At 58.4% G+C, this 11,980-nt stretch overlaps 5 protein-coding genes across 5 annotated transcripts; 2 read left to right on the top strand and 3 right to left on the bottom strand.

Moving 5' to 3' along the window:
- Nucleotides 1–102: 102 nt before the first annotated feature.
- On the bottom strand, nt 103–1,301 carry P884DRAFT_265445 (uncharacterized protein). The gene has a single exon (XM_069441941.1). The coding sequence runs from the start codon at nt 1,239–1,241 to the stop codon at nt 228–230; it is 1,014 nt and encodes a 337-aa protein (XP_069293277.1). The 5' UTR covers nt 1,242–1,301; the 3' UTR covers nt 103–227.
- A 590-nt stretch (nt 1,302–1,891) lies between these two features.
- P884DRAFT_213057 (fungal-specific transcription factor domain-containing protein) lies at nt 1,892–4,020 on the top strand (the record flags this gene model as incomplete). Its single annotated transcript, XM_069439187.1, has 5 exons — nt 1,892–2,007; nt 2,125–2,910; nt 3,082–3,178; nt 3,287–3,516; nt 3,654–4,020. The coding sequence occupies 5 exons, from the start codon at nt 1,892–1,894 to the stop codon at nt 4,018–4,020; spliced, it is 1,596 nt and encodes a 531-aa protein (XP_069293276.1).
- A 1,861-nt stretch (nt 4,021–5,881) lies between these two features.
- On the bottom strand, nt 5,882–8,212 carry P884DRAFT_333051 (histidine phosphatase superfamily). Its single transcript, XM_069445828.1, has 2 exons — nt 7,784–8,212; nt 5,882–7,704 (listed from the first exon to the last, which is right to left on the bottom strand). The coding sequence occupies exons 1-2, from the start codon at nt 7,881–7,883 to the stop codon at nt 6,302–6,304; spliced, it is 1,503 nt and encodes a 500-aa protein (XP_069293275.1). The 5' UTR covers nt 7,884–8,212; the 3' UTR covers nt 5,882–6,301.
- P884DRAFT_333050 (uncharacterized protein) lies at nt 8,035–10,428 on the top strand (the record flags this gene model as incomplete). Its single annotated transcript, XM_069445827.1, has 5 exons — nt 8,035–8,079; nt 9,290–9,433; nt 9,502–9,690; nt 9,725–10,094; nt 10,197–10,428. The coding sequence occupies 5 exons, from the start codon at nt 8,035–8,037 to the stop codon at nt 10,247–10,249; spliced, it is 801 nt and encodes a 266-aa protein (XP_069293274.1). The 3' UTR covers nt 10,250–10,428.
- On the bottom strand, nt 10,419–11,732 carry P884DRAFT_212958 (uncharacterized protein; the record flags this gene model as incomplete). Its single annotated transcript, XM_069439181.1, has 1 exon — nt 10,419–11,732. The coding sequence occupies one exon, from the start codon at nt 11,730–11,732 to the stop codon at nt 10,419–10,421; it is 1,314 nt and encodes a 437-aa protein (XP_069293273.1).
- Nucleotides 11,733–11,980: the final 248 nt, after the last annotated feature.

The following is an 11,980-nucleotide window of genomic DNA, read 5'->3' as shown; positions in this document are numbered from 1 at the left end:
CAAAGTACCTTGTTAAGAATTATCACTATATCTTCACAGTGATGTATGGGCGAGTCTCGGTGATGATGCGGAAAAGTTCATCACAAATTTCCAATTCCTTGTCTTCATCAAGATTATCAAAAGGGATCCTAATATTGATTTCTTTTTTGATAACTCAAGACATCGCTATCTACCTTAAAAGGTATCTGCTGTCCAGCCTTCGCTCCCTAGACCCCTAATTATTAGTTCTAAACCTGGCCCTCGAGACCGACGAGCCTGAGCGAGTCCTTCCAGAGGCGGTCCTCCTCGGCCGGGTCGTAGGTCTGCTTGACCCAGCCGACGCCAAAGGCCTGGCCGTCGTCCTGGCCGCGCTCGGCCTCGGCGACGTCCTCGAGGTAGCGGCCGCCGCGGTTCTCCCACTCCTTGCCGACGGCGGCCCAGACGGTGGTGGCGGCGCCCTGGGCGGGCGACTTGAGGATCTTGACGACGTAGGGGTTGCTCAGGAGGCCCTCGACGAACTCGGGGCCCGCGTGGCGCGAGATGCCCGTGTTGTTGACGGCGCCCGGGTGCAGGCTGGTGGCGCGCAGGCCGCGGGCGCCGTAGTCGCGGTCGATCTTGTTGGCCAGGTAGACGGCGGCCAGCTTGGAGTTGTTGTACGCGACCTCGTGGTCGTAGCCGCCCTTCTCGAAGCTGTAGTCGCCGCTGGCCGGCAGGGCGCCGGCGCGGTGGGCCGACGACGACACGACGACGACGCGCGAGTGCAGCTCGTCGGTGGCGCTGGCCAGCAGGGCCGGCCTGAGCAGCTGGAAGAGCAGGAAGAAGCCGAGGTAGTTGGTCGAGAAGTGCGCCTCGACCCCGTCCTCGGTCAGCGTGTGCTCCCGCAGGCCCATGACGCCGGCGCTGTCGATCAGGATGTTGACCCGGCCCCCGGTCTCGGCCAGGATCTTGTCCGCGCCCGCCCGGATGCTCCCGAACGAGTCCAGGTCCAGCTCGACCAGCGACACCCGCCCGGGCTCCAGGATGCCCGCCAGGTTCTCCTCCGCCCGCGCCCGGTTGCGCGCCGTGAGCAGCAGCGTCGCCCCCGTCTCCTTGAGCGCCCGCGCCGTCTCGACGCCGATGCCCGACGTGGCGCCCGCGATGACGATCACCTTGCCCTTCAGCTTGCCCTCCACGCCCTCGTCCTTGATGATCTGCAGCGCCGTCGGCCGGGCATCTCCTTCGCCCTGAGGATCACGGTGTGCGTCAGCGTAGCGGCCGCCCATTTTTTGTATTGTATTTTGTTGGTGTTGTTTTTTCTTCTCTTTTCTTTTTCTTTTTTTTTTCTGCTGAAGAATAAATAATATAATGACAAGATGGACAGACGAATTGGCCTCGTTATTGTTGCAGGCTGCAATTATTAATAGGGCGATGAGCTCAATGACGGTGTGATGAAGAACAGTCAAATAATAATTAGTCAATTGGAACATTCAAGCCCTCAATGAGCTTATAATTCCCATGTGATTCACGTTCTGGTTTCACTTGTTGCTTCGTACTTTCCTCTTACGGATCCCCGATTCTTCCGCGAGTTTTTGGTCGGAGTTGCGGCCGTGGGTTTTCGGCCGAATGTTTTGCGGGAAAACGCGGCCGCGACCTGGCGGATATTTGCGGCCGCAGTTGCTCGCATTGGGCGGCCGCCATGTCAGCATTGCGCGGCAGAGAATGGCAGTGCTGACTCACTGCTGAGTAAAGAAATCACACCCGCCCATCCGCCCCCCATCGGCGGAAAGCAGTGCGGCCGACAAATGATACCATCTGCCGGATGCTCAGGACGGAGTGCGGATTACCACCTTGTCTTGTCTTAGACAACGCAGAGTGTATTCTGCTCCCAACATCCCTTGCCTACCTTCAGGTACCTATTAATTACACGCGCATTATGCAGACCCCCAGTCGCGAATCGAGCCTCGAACTGGCTCCGCAAGCATGCCAGTCCTGCCGGTCGCGCAAGAGAAGATGCGACAAGGCACTCCCCAAGTGCTCCTCCTGCGCAAAGTGAGCTCAAAACACCAAACTCCGCCCCCCCGGGGGTCTCCCGGATTCGGACATTGGACGATGCGGAGTTAACTGACCATTGACCGAAACCGAAACGTCCATCTCGTTTGCTGGCAGACGTGGCCGGGTATGTGATTACTACTGGCGGCCGGAAGAAAATAGCACGCCGCTGGCGGCCGCTCCGGCCCCGTCGACGGCCGAGCGGGGATGGTACCCGTCCCCGGAAGAGGATGACCAGCAGCAACCCCAGCAGCCCCAGCAGCCCCAGCAGCCGGAGGGCCGGGCCGTCGACTTCCCGACCATCCTCTTCCTCGACCCAAACCTGCTGCGGCACGGCCAGGTGGACACCGGGCCAAACCGGTACTACGGCGCCACGCCGGTCCCGCCCTCGGTCCTCCATCTCCTCGCGGGCCTGGACGAGATCCGCTCGACCGCCGACCGCTTCTTCCGCCACATCCACCAGTGGATGCCCTTCATCTCCAAGAAGAGGTTCTACGACCTCCATCTCCAGCCCGCCTCCCACGCCCGCCCGGACGTGGCCCTGCTGCTCTTGGCCCTCAAGCTCGTTACCAGCTTGCCCGCAGCGGCCGCCGGGTCCGCGTCGGGGTCGGGGTCGGGGTCCGCTGACCCCCGCACCCCCTTGTACTATGCCACCAAGCACTTCTACCAAGAGGTCGAGAGCTCCTTCTCCATCCTCGTCCTGCAGGCCGGCGTCCTGATCGCCCTATACGAGCTCGGCCACGGCATCTACCCGGCCGTCTACCTGTCCATCGGGCTGTGTGCCCGCTACGCCCATGCCCTGGGCATCAACGTTAGTCGCACCGTGCCGAGCCGCAAGGTGCTGACCCTGGTCGAAGTGGAGGAGCGGCGGAGGGTCTGGTGGGCCATTGTCATTCTCGATCGGTACGTTGGGTTTTTTTTTTTTTTTTTTTTTTTTTTTTTTTTAAATTAATTACTCGACTCCCCCGATATTTCCTGTTGTTCATAACGTACATGAATACATTGCATACCTACATTATGAGTAATCCAACGTACACTAATCACAAGGAATAATAACCCTCTCCCCATTCCCAGATTTGTGAGCATCGGCTGTCCTGGGCGGCCCTTTGCCACATCCGATCCCGGCTTGGACGATCTCTTGCCCGCAGATGATGCTGCATGGGACCAGGGGGTAGGTTTTTTTTTTTTGGGTTTCATCCTCTCCCGTATTACTCTGTAGTGTTATGTTCCACCGTACCAAGTCTGGAATTATCTGTTATTAATCGCCCGGCTGTCTCAGACGGTCCGAACCGAGGACCTCTCGACCCTGTCCTCTCCCATGACGGGCCACATGAGCAAGTTCTCCCTGCTGTGCCAGGCCGGCCGACTGCTCGGACAGGTCCTGCACTACCTCGCCAGCGACGTCGCCATCCCCGACGACGTCTGGATGCAGCTCGACCGTACCCTGCAGTCGATGCTGGCTGCGGCCCTGAACATTGACCGTCCGGACTTTGATCAGATCGCATTTGTGTACAGGTTGGTCCTTCTTGTTCTCCCCCCCCCCCTCCCCCCCTCCCCATCCCCCTAATAATACATGATTACACCTTCTTTGATATGGTGAAACCCCGTCATCAGAGTGCCGATCCGTCTGATGAATCATATTTAAGCACGCTCGTCGCCCTGTACACGCCGTGGCTCGCGGACCACCCGCCGTCCCCCGACGCGCCACCGCCCAGCGACCGGTCCCGGCGGGCGCGCGTCGTGCTGGACCAGATCACCGACCGCATCAGCGCCAACCTGGTGGAGCGCCAGTGCCTCCTGGGCCGCGACCCGGAGGACATACCGCCCTGGGGGCTGTATTTCGCCTACCGCGTCTGCGGCGCCCTCATCCGCGCCCCCCGCCAGACCCCGCAGGCCGCGGCCGTCATCCGGACCCTGCGCGAGGGGTTTCGGACCATCGACGCGCGGTGGAACGTGGCGGGGTTGTACCTGCAGCTGTTGGAGGCCCAGGAGGCCATCCGTCTCGGGGCTTGATCATTCGCTGCCGAGGTATAAATAACAGCTCAGTTGACCTGATTGGCTTCTCTAATTATTATGTGCACTACACCAGATTAATGTCGTTGTCGTGTCAATGTCAGAAATCGCCGAGTAATCAATGGTGACTTGTGATTGCTGGTTCTTGTTCGTTGCGTTGTGATGAGCACGGTTGTACCATCTCTGGATTCGTATTATTTAATTAATTAATACCTGTTACTCTCCCCCCCTTGATAACAAACGATTGAATGTCAGACTACTGGAACCCGGGACGAATTGTTTTTCCCGCTATAGTTACTGTAACTTCGGTCCTAGAGACACCTCATGACATGGACCTCTCCGGGCACAAGGGCATTTGATGGGTCAGCGCTCGGCAGGGATTTGGATGAGGACCAACGCGTTGCTCGAGGCCCTTTGCTAGAGGAGCACTCTGGAGCATCGGGACCACTGGGACATCTGTAGGGTCGAGCCACACTGTATATTTCGCTGCGGGTAGAGATTCCGGATCTTTCCCGTTTGTTTCCAGGATGGTGCTGTACGTCCATGGCCGGGTCAATGGGATAAGTGTCTTTCGGGCAGGTCGCAACTGGTCCCGCTGGGGCGGTCTCGCGTCGCGAACGTTCTTGCCATTACAAGTAATCCTTGATTGATCCTGTCCCAAGTCCCAAGACTCCATCTCTGGAGTATGCAGTTCAGTCGAATTTTCAAGAGAGACTGTACCTATATTAACATATCCGCCGTTGGTGCACAACCCAAGGCTCTTCTGGTCAAATGACACATAGATTATGCACTCGCCGGCACTCGTCGACATCAAACGTTTGGACACGGCTGCCCGAGGTGGTATCCCAGATCGTGATTACCCCATCATTTGAGCCTGAAGCAAGCCACTGCCCATCCGGCGAGAACGCTACGGGGCTAACTTCGTCGGCCTTGTACTAATCCAGTCAGGGATTTCAGCCTCAAAACATTTCTTTAACAAGCTGCCGGCTGGAGCAAATAGGAGAGCTGATGCGTATACTTGTAGCGGAGCGTGCTCTATGATCGATCTAAAAGATAATTAGAGCGAATCATTCTAACCTCAAGCCGCCAGGGCCTCTCTAAGTCCTGAAATTAATTAATAGATAAGTTGAAGACGATAAAAAACGTAAGCAGCTTCATATATTGCTGTACCTTGCTATGCCAAGGAGCAGAAGGACACGAATTAGAAAAGACTAGGTTCTTGATTGTGAATAATCTCTTGTTAGTAGCCGTTGTAAGTTCCCGAGTACCGAAATTCGCTATAATTATTGACCAAACGCCCAATACTGTCAGGGCACCAGGAATGGCGGCAGTGTCCTACATTCGGCAGCCAGAATATAAAGTTCCGGACTTGATGTGTAATATTGATGTGAATATCCGTGGCGTGCTCTTCCCCGGAAGGGTTGAAGATCAAGACGACTTGATGATTCTGAAGCGAGCACCGTCTAAGCTCCCCAGGGTTTGCTGCTGTAATTCCCTCGAAGCTAGGGTAACTACCCGGGTAATTATTAATTAGGTACTCAATAGGACAGCGTCAGTTTCCGAGAGCCCAAAGTGAGCAGGTTCACACTCTGGAGAGTATGTACATACATACAGTCGCGCGTGGCCATGCCCTCAATTACCCAATGGACCCAAGAACGTAATTATTTATTAATTATCAATGGTCAGATGCTTAATTACATGCTGGCCTCAATGATCTAATATAACAAGCTGGTCTAATTATCCCTGTCAGCACGTACCTTCCCTAGGCTGAACATCCCTGGGAGAAGCTTAGGAGTAAACAAACCGAATAATTATCACAATAAGGTATAGTAATTATTATTAATATCTTGTTGAAGTGATTGCCACCATCTGGGGTATGACGCTCGCCCAGACCTAACCTTACTGCTTCAGGCCGCCCAAGCAAGGATCTATCTCGCGATAACGGCACGGCGATGATATGCAAGGCAGACAAAACCACCGCCTGTCGGAAGCCGAGGGCCGGTGGATGCGTTCATACAGCGTCACAGGCACATGTTTCATGGCGAAATAGACCCGGCGAAAATAGTCCCCAACCACATGTTCATTGTCTCACAAGTATGGGCCCATGATTACTCAATTCTGTATTGACAAGCATACCAGTTGCTCAGACCAGAAAGGAAAAGAAATGCATTGGGATGTCGCAGTCGCATAACAACATCTTCGTACGGGCATGTCATCATCTCTCTCGTAATAACAACTTTGTGGTAGACTGGCAATTCGCGAGTAGGGCAGCTCGCGCGACTCAGACGCTCTGCTTCTCGTAGCTCGTCACGCTCTCGGAGCCCCGCGAGACGGTCGTCGCCCCGGCCACCCCCGCCGCTGCGGCTGCCGCCGCCGCGGCGGCCCTCTTCTCCGCCCTGAGGCGCCGGCTCCTGACGAGCCACACGGCGGCCCAGACGAGGTTCCCGGCGACGGCGACGGCCATGACGACGAGGACGGCGATCCAGGAGCCCCTGCTGACGGTATCCTCGCCGCCGCCGCCGCTCTGTGAGACGGCCCCGGTGGTGGTGGTGTTATACGCGGCGCAGAACACGGCCGGGCTCCGGCAGCGGCTGCACCACTCGGCCGCCGAGTCGATGCCGACGGCCTGCACGGCGCGGACGAAGTCGGCCCAGGGCATGGCGGCCTCGGCGCGGCCGAAGAGCGGGAAGGCGCGCAGGGCGCCGTCGGTGCCGTTGCGGAAGAGGTAGCGGACCTGCAGCGCGTCCGGGTCGAGGGGCCCCTCCGCGTCGGTGTCGGCGTCGGCGTCGGCATCGTCGGGGCTGAAGAGCTCAAAGGCCATGGTGCTCGCGTAATCGGGCAGGCCGTAAAAGTCCGGAGACACGTCGATCAGGCCGGCCAGGCCGAAGAAGGCCAGGAAGGTGTCGTAGCTGCCGGCGAGCAGGGTGAGCTTGGGGTTGCGGTCGGGCGAGCTGACGGTCTGGTTGAGGTGGTTCAGGACGGAGGCGGCGAAGGTCTGGGCGTGCAGGGAGCGGTCGGGCTGGGAGGCGTTGAAGTTGAGGCCGAACTCGGCGCTGTCGGCGAGGGTGCGCAGCTGGAACATCTGCTCGTCGGTGACGTCCTTGACGGCCGAGGAGGCGTTGTGGATCTTGGCGACGTTGATGACGTCAAAGATGTCGTACGCCTTCTCGTAGCTCAGGTCCCCGATCGAGGAGTAGACGTTGCTCACGAACGGGTACAGGCTCTGGTAGAAGTCGCGCGTGGAGGCGAGCCGGGTCTGGAACTCGGCGCTGGCCATGAAGTCGGCCGAGGCGGCGCTAAGGGCCGGGCAGTCGTCGTCGCCCTTGATCCAGATGGTCTCGGGGGAGTCGTCGTTGATGCCGTGCAGGGTGACGTACTGGTATCCGCTCAGGGGGGTCTCGACCGACGTGCCGTTGGCGAGCGCCTGGGCGGCGAGGGAGGGCTTGATGTCTCCTAGAGGGGGGTAGAGGCCCTGCAGGAACGCGTTGGCGGTGGTGAGCAGGACGGAGGCGTCGGGCGCGCTGGCCCAGACCTGGGCCGGGACGTGCTCAAACTCGGAGATGTTGCGGATGCGCTGGGGCGAGGACGACGAGAGGTAGCGGCTCCGGTAGAAGCTGCCGACCTGGAAGACCTGCTGGGCGCCGAGGGGGGTGAGCACGTAGTTGGGATAGTGCTTAGACGTGCCTATGGCGAGGACGAGGGAGAGGGCGAGGTCAATGTCTACTTCTTCTCGACTCGGATCTCTCTCAGCATGGCTACCTACGGTCGCCGTGACGGGCAAAGACGAGGGCACCATGGATGGTCTCGGCCGCAGCAGTGGCTGCGAGCCCGGCGAGGACCAGGCTTGCCGACGACGTATGCATTGTGATGGGTGGTGCCTGGGTGCCCAAAGCCCAAGAACCAACTCGAGCAAAAAGGTGAGGAGAAGGATGGGACGAGTTCCAACGTCGATACCTAGCGAAGCTCCCGTGGGCTGCCTGCTGGTCCTTGGTATGGGCAGGGCAAAGAGGGGCAATGGCGGTTTATGACTCTGTCGAGCCCTTGACCCCGCTCCGCCCTGTTTGTTATCTACATTCAATCGCCGGCAAATTCCTCGGAGATCGGGGGAGATGGCTGCATCTTGCTCTTCCGCAGAGCCCATTGGATGCCGCGTGCAGCGGCTTGCGGGGCTCGCTCATACCTCACGTCGGAGTGGTCTCCTGCTTGAGGGAATGGCTGGTGATTTCCGGGTGTCATTATCGATTGATTGGCTCCGCAAAACTCGTACAAAGTTTGCGGGCATTCTGTGCTGTGGGGGCAGTTCAGATAAGTGAGGTAAAGCTCTATCAGCCAGAGCCGAGTAAAACCGGAGATGCCCGGCCCTGCACCCTACTTATGGTTCATGGTGGACGGAGAACTTTGTGTGGTAGCTACGAATGGTTGCTTAGCTTTTGCAGTCGGCGGCAGAACCGGAGCGGGTCTCGCCGGGTCTCGCTGCCCGAGAACCGCGGCGGGAGAGGGTGGGGTCAGGTTCCTTCCTCACATGTCTGCTTGGAATCCGTAGTCCGTAATTATGGTGTGGTAGGTTCCGTAGGGAGCGCACCCGTCGGAACAAGCTCGCGCGGCGGAGCCAGAGCTTGTGCCTTCGACTGCGGCACAACTTGAGAACACCCGACAAACGCATGATAAAAGATTGAGAGAGTGTGCCGACTCGTTACTCTGTCGGACAAGATCGTCCAGGACTATGTGAATACTAGCCTCAAACACTTGTGAAAGCGAAAAAGAAATGGCGATAGACCACAAGAGCCACAGTCGCTTCCTCTCTGTCTGCCAAGTCTGCCTTGGGGAGGTTTACAGTGGCTGTGCAATGCACCACGAACTCTTCACAGGCTGCCCAGCCTGTGTGAATGCTGAGAATCTTAAAAAGGATTCACTTCGCCTGCCTGATGCCAAGAGTTCCCGAGTTGTTTCCTGACATTCCGACATCATTCGCGTCTCTCAGTTGCTTCTCTTCAATTCATCAAGCGAAGAACTGGATCCTTCATTGGAACTGAGAGATAATATTGATTCTTTGAGCGGCTAAAGTATCTGTTAACTAATTAATTACGAAAAGTCACAACCTACCCGAGGTATCTCATAATTACTCTCCGATTCGAAGGAGATAAAAAAAAGAAATGCAAGATGGGCGCGAACAGAGACCCCTCACTCTTCACCCCCGCCGCCGCTGCCGACGACATCGATCCGAGCCAACTAATTAGACGTTTCTCGCGACGACCCGCCCTCCTACGAGCCGCCCGCCTACCAAGCCCACTCCCAGCTCGCGGCTCCAGACCCGAACGAGATCCTGGACCCGTGCACGCTGGTCCTCCGCGGCCGCTTCATCTACCCGGTCACGGACTCCTTCCCGGACGGCCGATGCGGACATGACACCGGAGTACTAGCTCACCAACGCCATCCACGAGCCAGGGATTCCGGCGGGCGAGATGGTGCTGCAGCGGCTAGACCCGCGCGTGCACACGGCCGCCCGACGGCTCCCCCGTCGTCTCGCGCCGGGCCAAGGACGCCTACCGGCTCGAGCACCGCAAGCCGATGCCCCTGATGGGGATCCCCGCCGAGATCTGGCTGGAGCCGCTGACGAGGAAGGCCCTGGGCACCATCCGGATCGAGCGCAGCCCCCGCCTTCCACTCCGGGTACCGCGCTCTGCCGGTGCGGTCCGACGCCGAGATCAGGGCGCTGCAGCACCGGGACGTCAAGGTCAAGAAGGGGGAATACTGGTTCGCAGTCAAGGGCGGCAAAGACGACTGCTGGGAGTGGAGTGACGATCAGGGGATGGTCGTGGCCCAGCAGCTACGAGAGGACGGGGCCCCAGCTGATGCCGATACCGACGCTAATGCTGGTCCGGGCAGTGATAATGGTGCTGGTGCTGGTGGCGCTGGCGCTGATGCGACGGCCGAGCAGCGGGAGGATGTGTATTCGCTCAGGGTAGTAGAGCCGCTGTCGCGGAGACAGCGTGACAGCCTGGTGGCGCTGTGGTGCTTGTGGATGTGGCATCACCATATCGAAGAGATCACCCCCAAGAAGACGTGGGAGGATCGTAAGTGCCCGTACCCTCTCTCTTTTTTCTTTCATACACACGCACACACACCCCCTCTCAATGTTTTTTCCAGATTGTAACGTTCGATGCTGACACATTTAGGAAAACGGATCCTTCATAAACCCAGGCAAGCTGTGAGCTCCTGGTATCTTTAACTTCGAATTTCACAATTAATTACGGCCTCTTTACATGCTAGCTGGGACTGTGATGGTCCTCGCCAATCTCATAACCTTGCAGCGGGAAGACACCGCTCATTTGTCATTGGCGGCATTTGATCCCAGCGCGGCTAACAGTTACTTCAATATTGTTCCAGCTAGGTAATAATTAGAGAGCCGTCTCAACGAACTTGGCCACCGCCCTCTCCACCATCCCGTCGACATCGTATTTCCATACCTCATAAAACAGCTCTGTGATCTCTTTGCCGAACCCTTCTGGGTTTCTTGCAACATCAGGATCACGCCAATGAAACAAATCGCACGCTTTCCTCGTCGAATGGATCACCTCCTGCGTCCGGAGGTACCTCACGTCGTTATACACCTCCAATGCCTTCTCCACCAGCCTCCCCTTGCCATCCGAGTCTTTCTCCATTCCCGTCCATCTTTTATTGACCTCCGCCAGCAACGCCCCCAGCACCAGCGCGTCCTCAATCCCCATCCCCGCTCCCGCCCCGAGGTGCGGCCCTGTCGCGTGCGCCGCATCACCAGCCACGCACACCCTGCCGCTGTGGTAATGTGGCACCGGATCTGCCGCCAGGTCAAAGATCCCCCATTTGTCCATCTTCCCGCCGTCCGAGTCAGGCAGCAAGCCGACAATGGCCCGCGCAGCGCCGCACCACTCGGAAAACGCGGCGGTCACCTCCGATTTGCTGCCCGCTGCCGTGTGGTGCGGATGCGGCCAGCTGGGGCTCGGGTCCGAAAGCACCGCGAGGATGTTGAGGAGGCTGCTGTTGGCAACCGGGTACGTGATGAGGTGCGCCCCCGGGCCGTTGTACATGAAGCGCGTCGAGGTGCGGGCGTGACCCACCGCGGCCACCGCGGCCGGCATCGGGGCGAGAGCCCGGAAGCAAAACTTTTGCGTGTATCCCGGACGGACTGGGGGGTCGGGTAGAATCAGCTGGCGGACGCGGGAGCGGATGCCGTCGCAGCCGACGATGGCGTCGGCGGCGGCCGTTGTGCCGTCCGTGAAGTGGATAAGCACCTTGTCCGATGGGGAGTCGGGGGCGGGCTCCGTGATCGTGTCGAGGTGTTTGTCGAACTGCACGGAGCTCGCTGGTATAAGCTGCGACCACTGGTCAAGAAAGGCGCTGCGGAGCCCGCCCAGGAAGCTGTCTTTGCCCACATGCAGCTTGAAGATAAGCTCGTTGGTTTCATATCCGTCCACCCATTGGAAGTAGTCCTCTCCGTTTTGGTTGGCAACACGCCTGTACGCGGCAAACATGTCCGGGTTCAGGGACCCCATCGCATGCTCCGCGTTGGGACTGAACCCGATGCCTGCCCCGATCTCTCGAAAACCCGGGGCGCGCTCATAGATGGTGTAGGAGACGCCGCGAGCCTGTAAGCCAAGGGCCACACTGACGCCGGCGATGCCCGCGCCGATGATTGCCACGTGGAGGGGCTCCTTTCGCGTCGGTGAATACATGTTGGCCGTGGCCGTCGAGGTGTCGGCTGCTTCTCCTAGTATCGCAGTGGCTGCGAATGCAATCATGCACAATGGGGCTCAGCGGTCGGTGTTCCCTTCTACATCGATTGATGAAGTATCTGCGGCAGCTGTCCGGAAAACAAATATTCACGAGAGTTCGGCACATGCGGTGCCTGCCTTCGGGCCTTCAGTGGGGATATCCGGAATTGAAAGCTGCAAAGGAATCGGGTGCTGGAACTGCGGCGCCA

This window comes from Thermothelomyces heterothallicus, assembly GCF_042370625.1.
Source record: "Thermothelomyces heterothallicus CBS 202.75 unplaced genomic scaffold P884_scaffold_46, whole genome shotgun sequence".
In the NCBI taxonomy this organism is placed as follows: Eukaryota; Fungi; Ascomycota; class Sordariomycetes; order Sordariales; family Chaetomiaceae; genus Thermothelomyces; species Thermothelomyces heterothallicus.
This window is presented reverse-complemented; position numbering and strand designations above follow the sequence as displayed.

Bases quoted from the DNA above. Each gene is read 5' to 3' on its own strand.
- P884DRAFT_333051 (XM_069445828.1), bottom strand. From the start codon at position 7,883: ATGCATACGTCGTCGGCAAGCCTGGTCCTCGCCGGGCTCGCAGCCACT. The intron at 7,705-7,783 runs GTAGGTAGCCAT...TCCTCGCCATAG, and splicing joins CTTTGCCCGTCACGGCGACC to GCACGTCTAAGCACTATCCC.
- P884DRAFT_265445 (XM_069441941.1), bottom strand. From the start codon at position 1,241: ATGGGCGGCCGCTACGCTGACGCACACCGTGATCCTCAGGGCGAAGGA.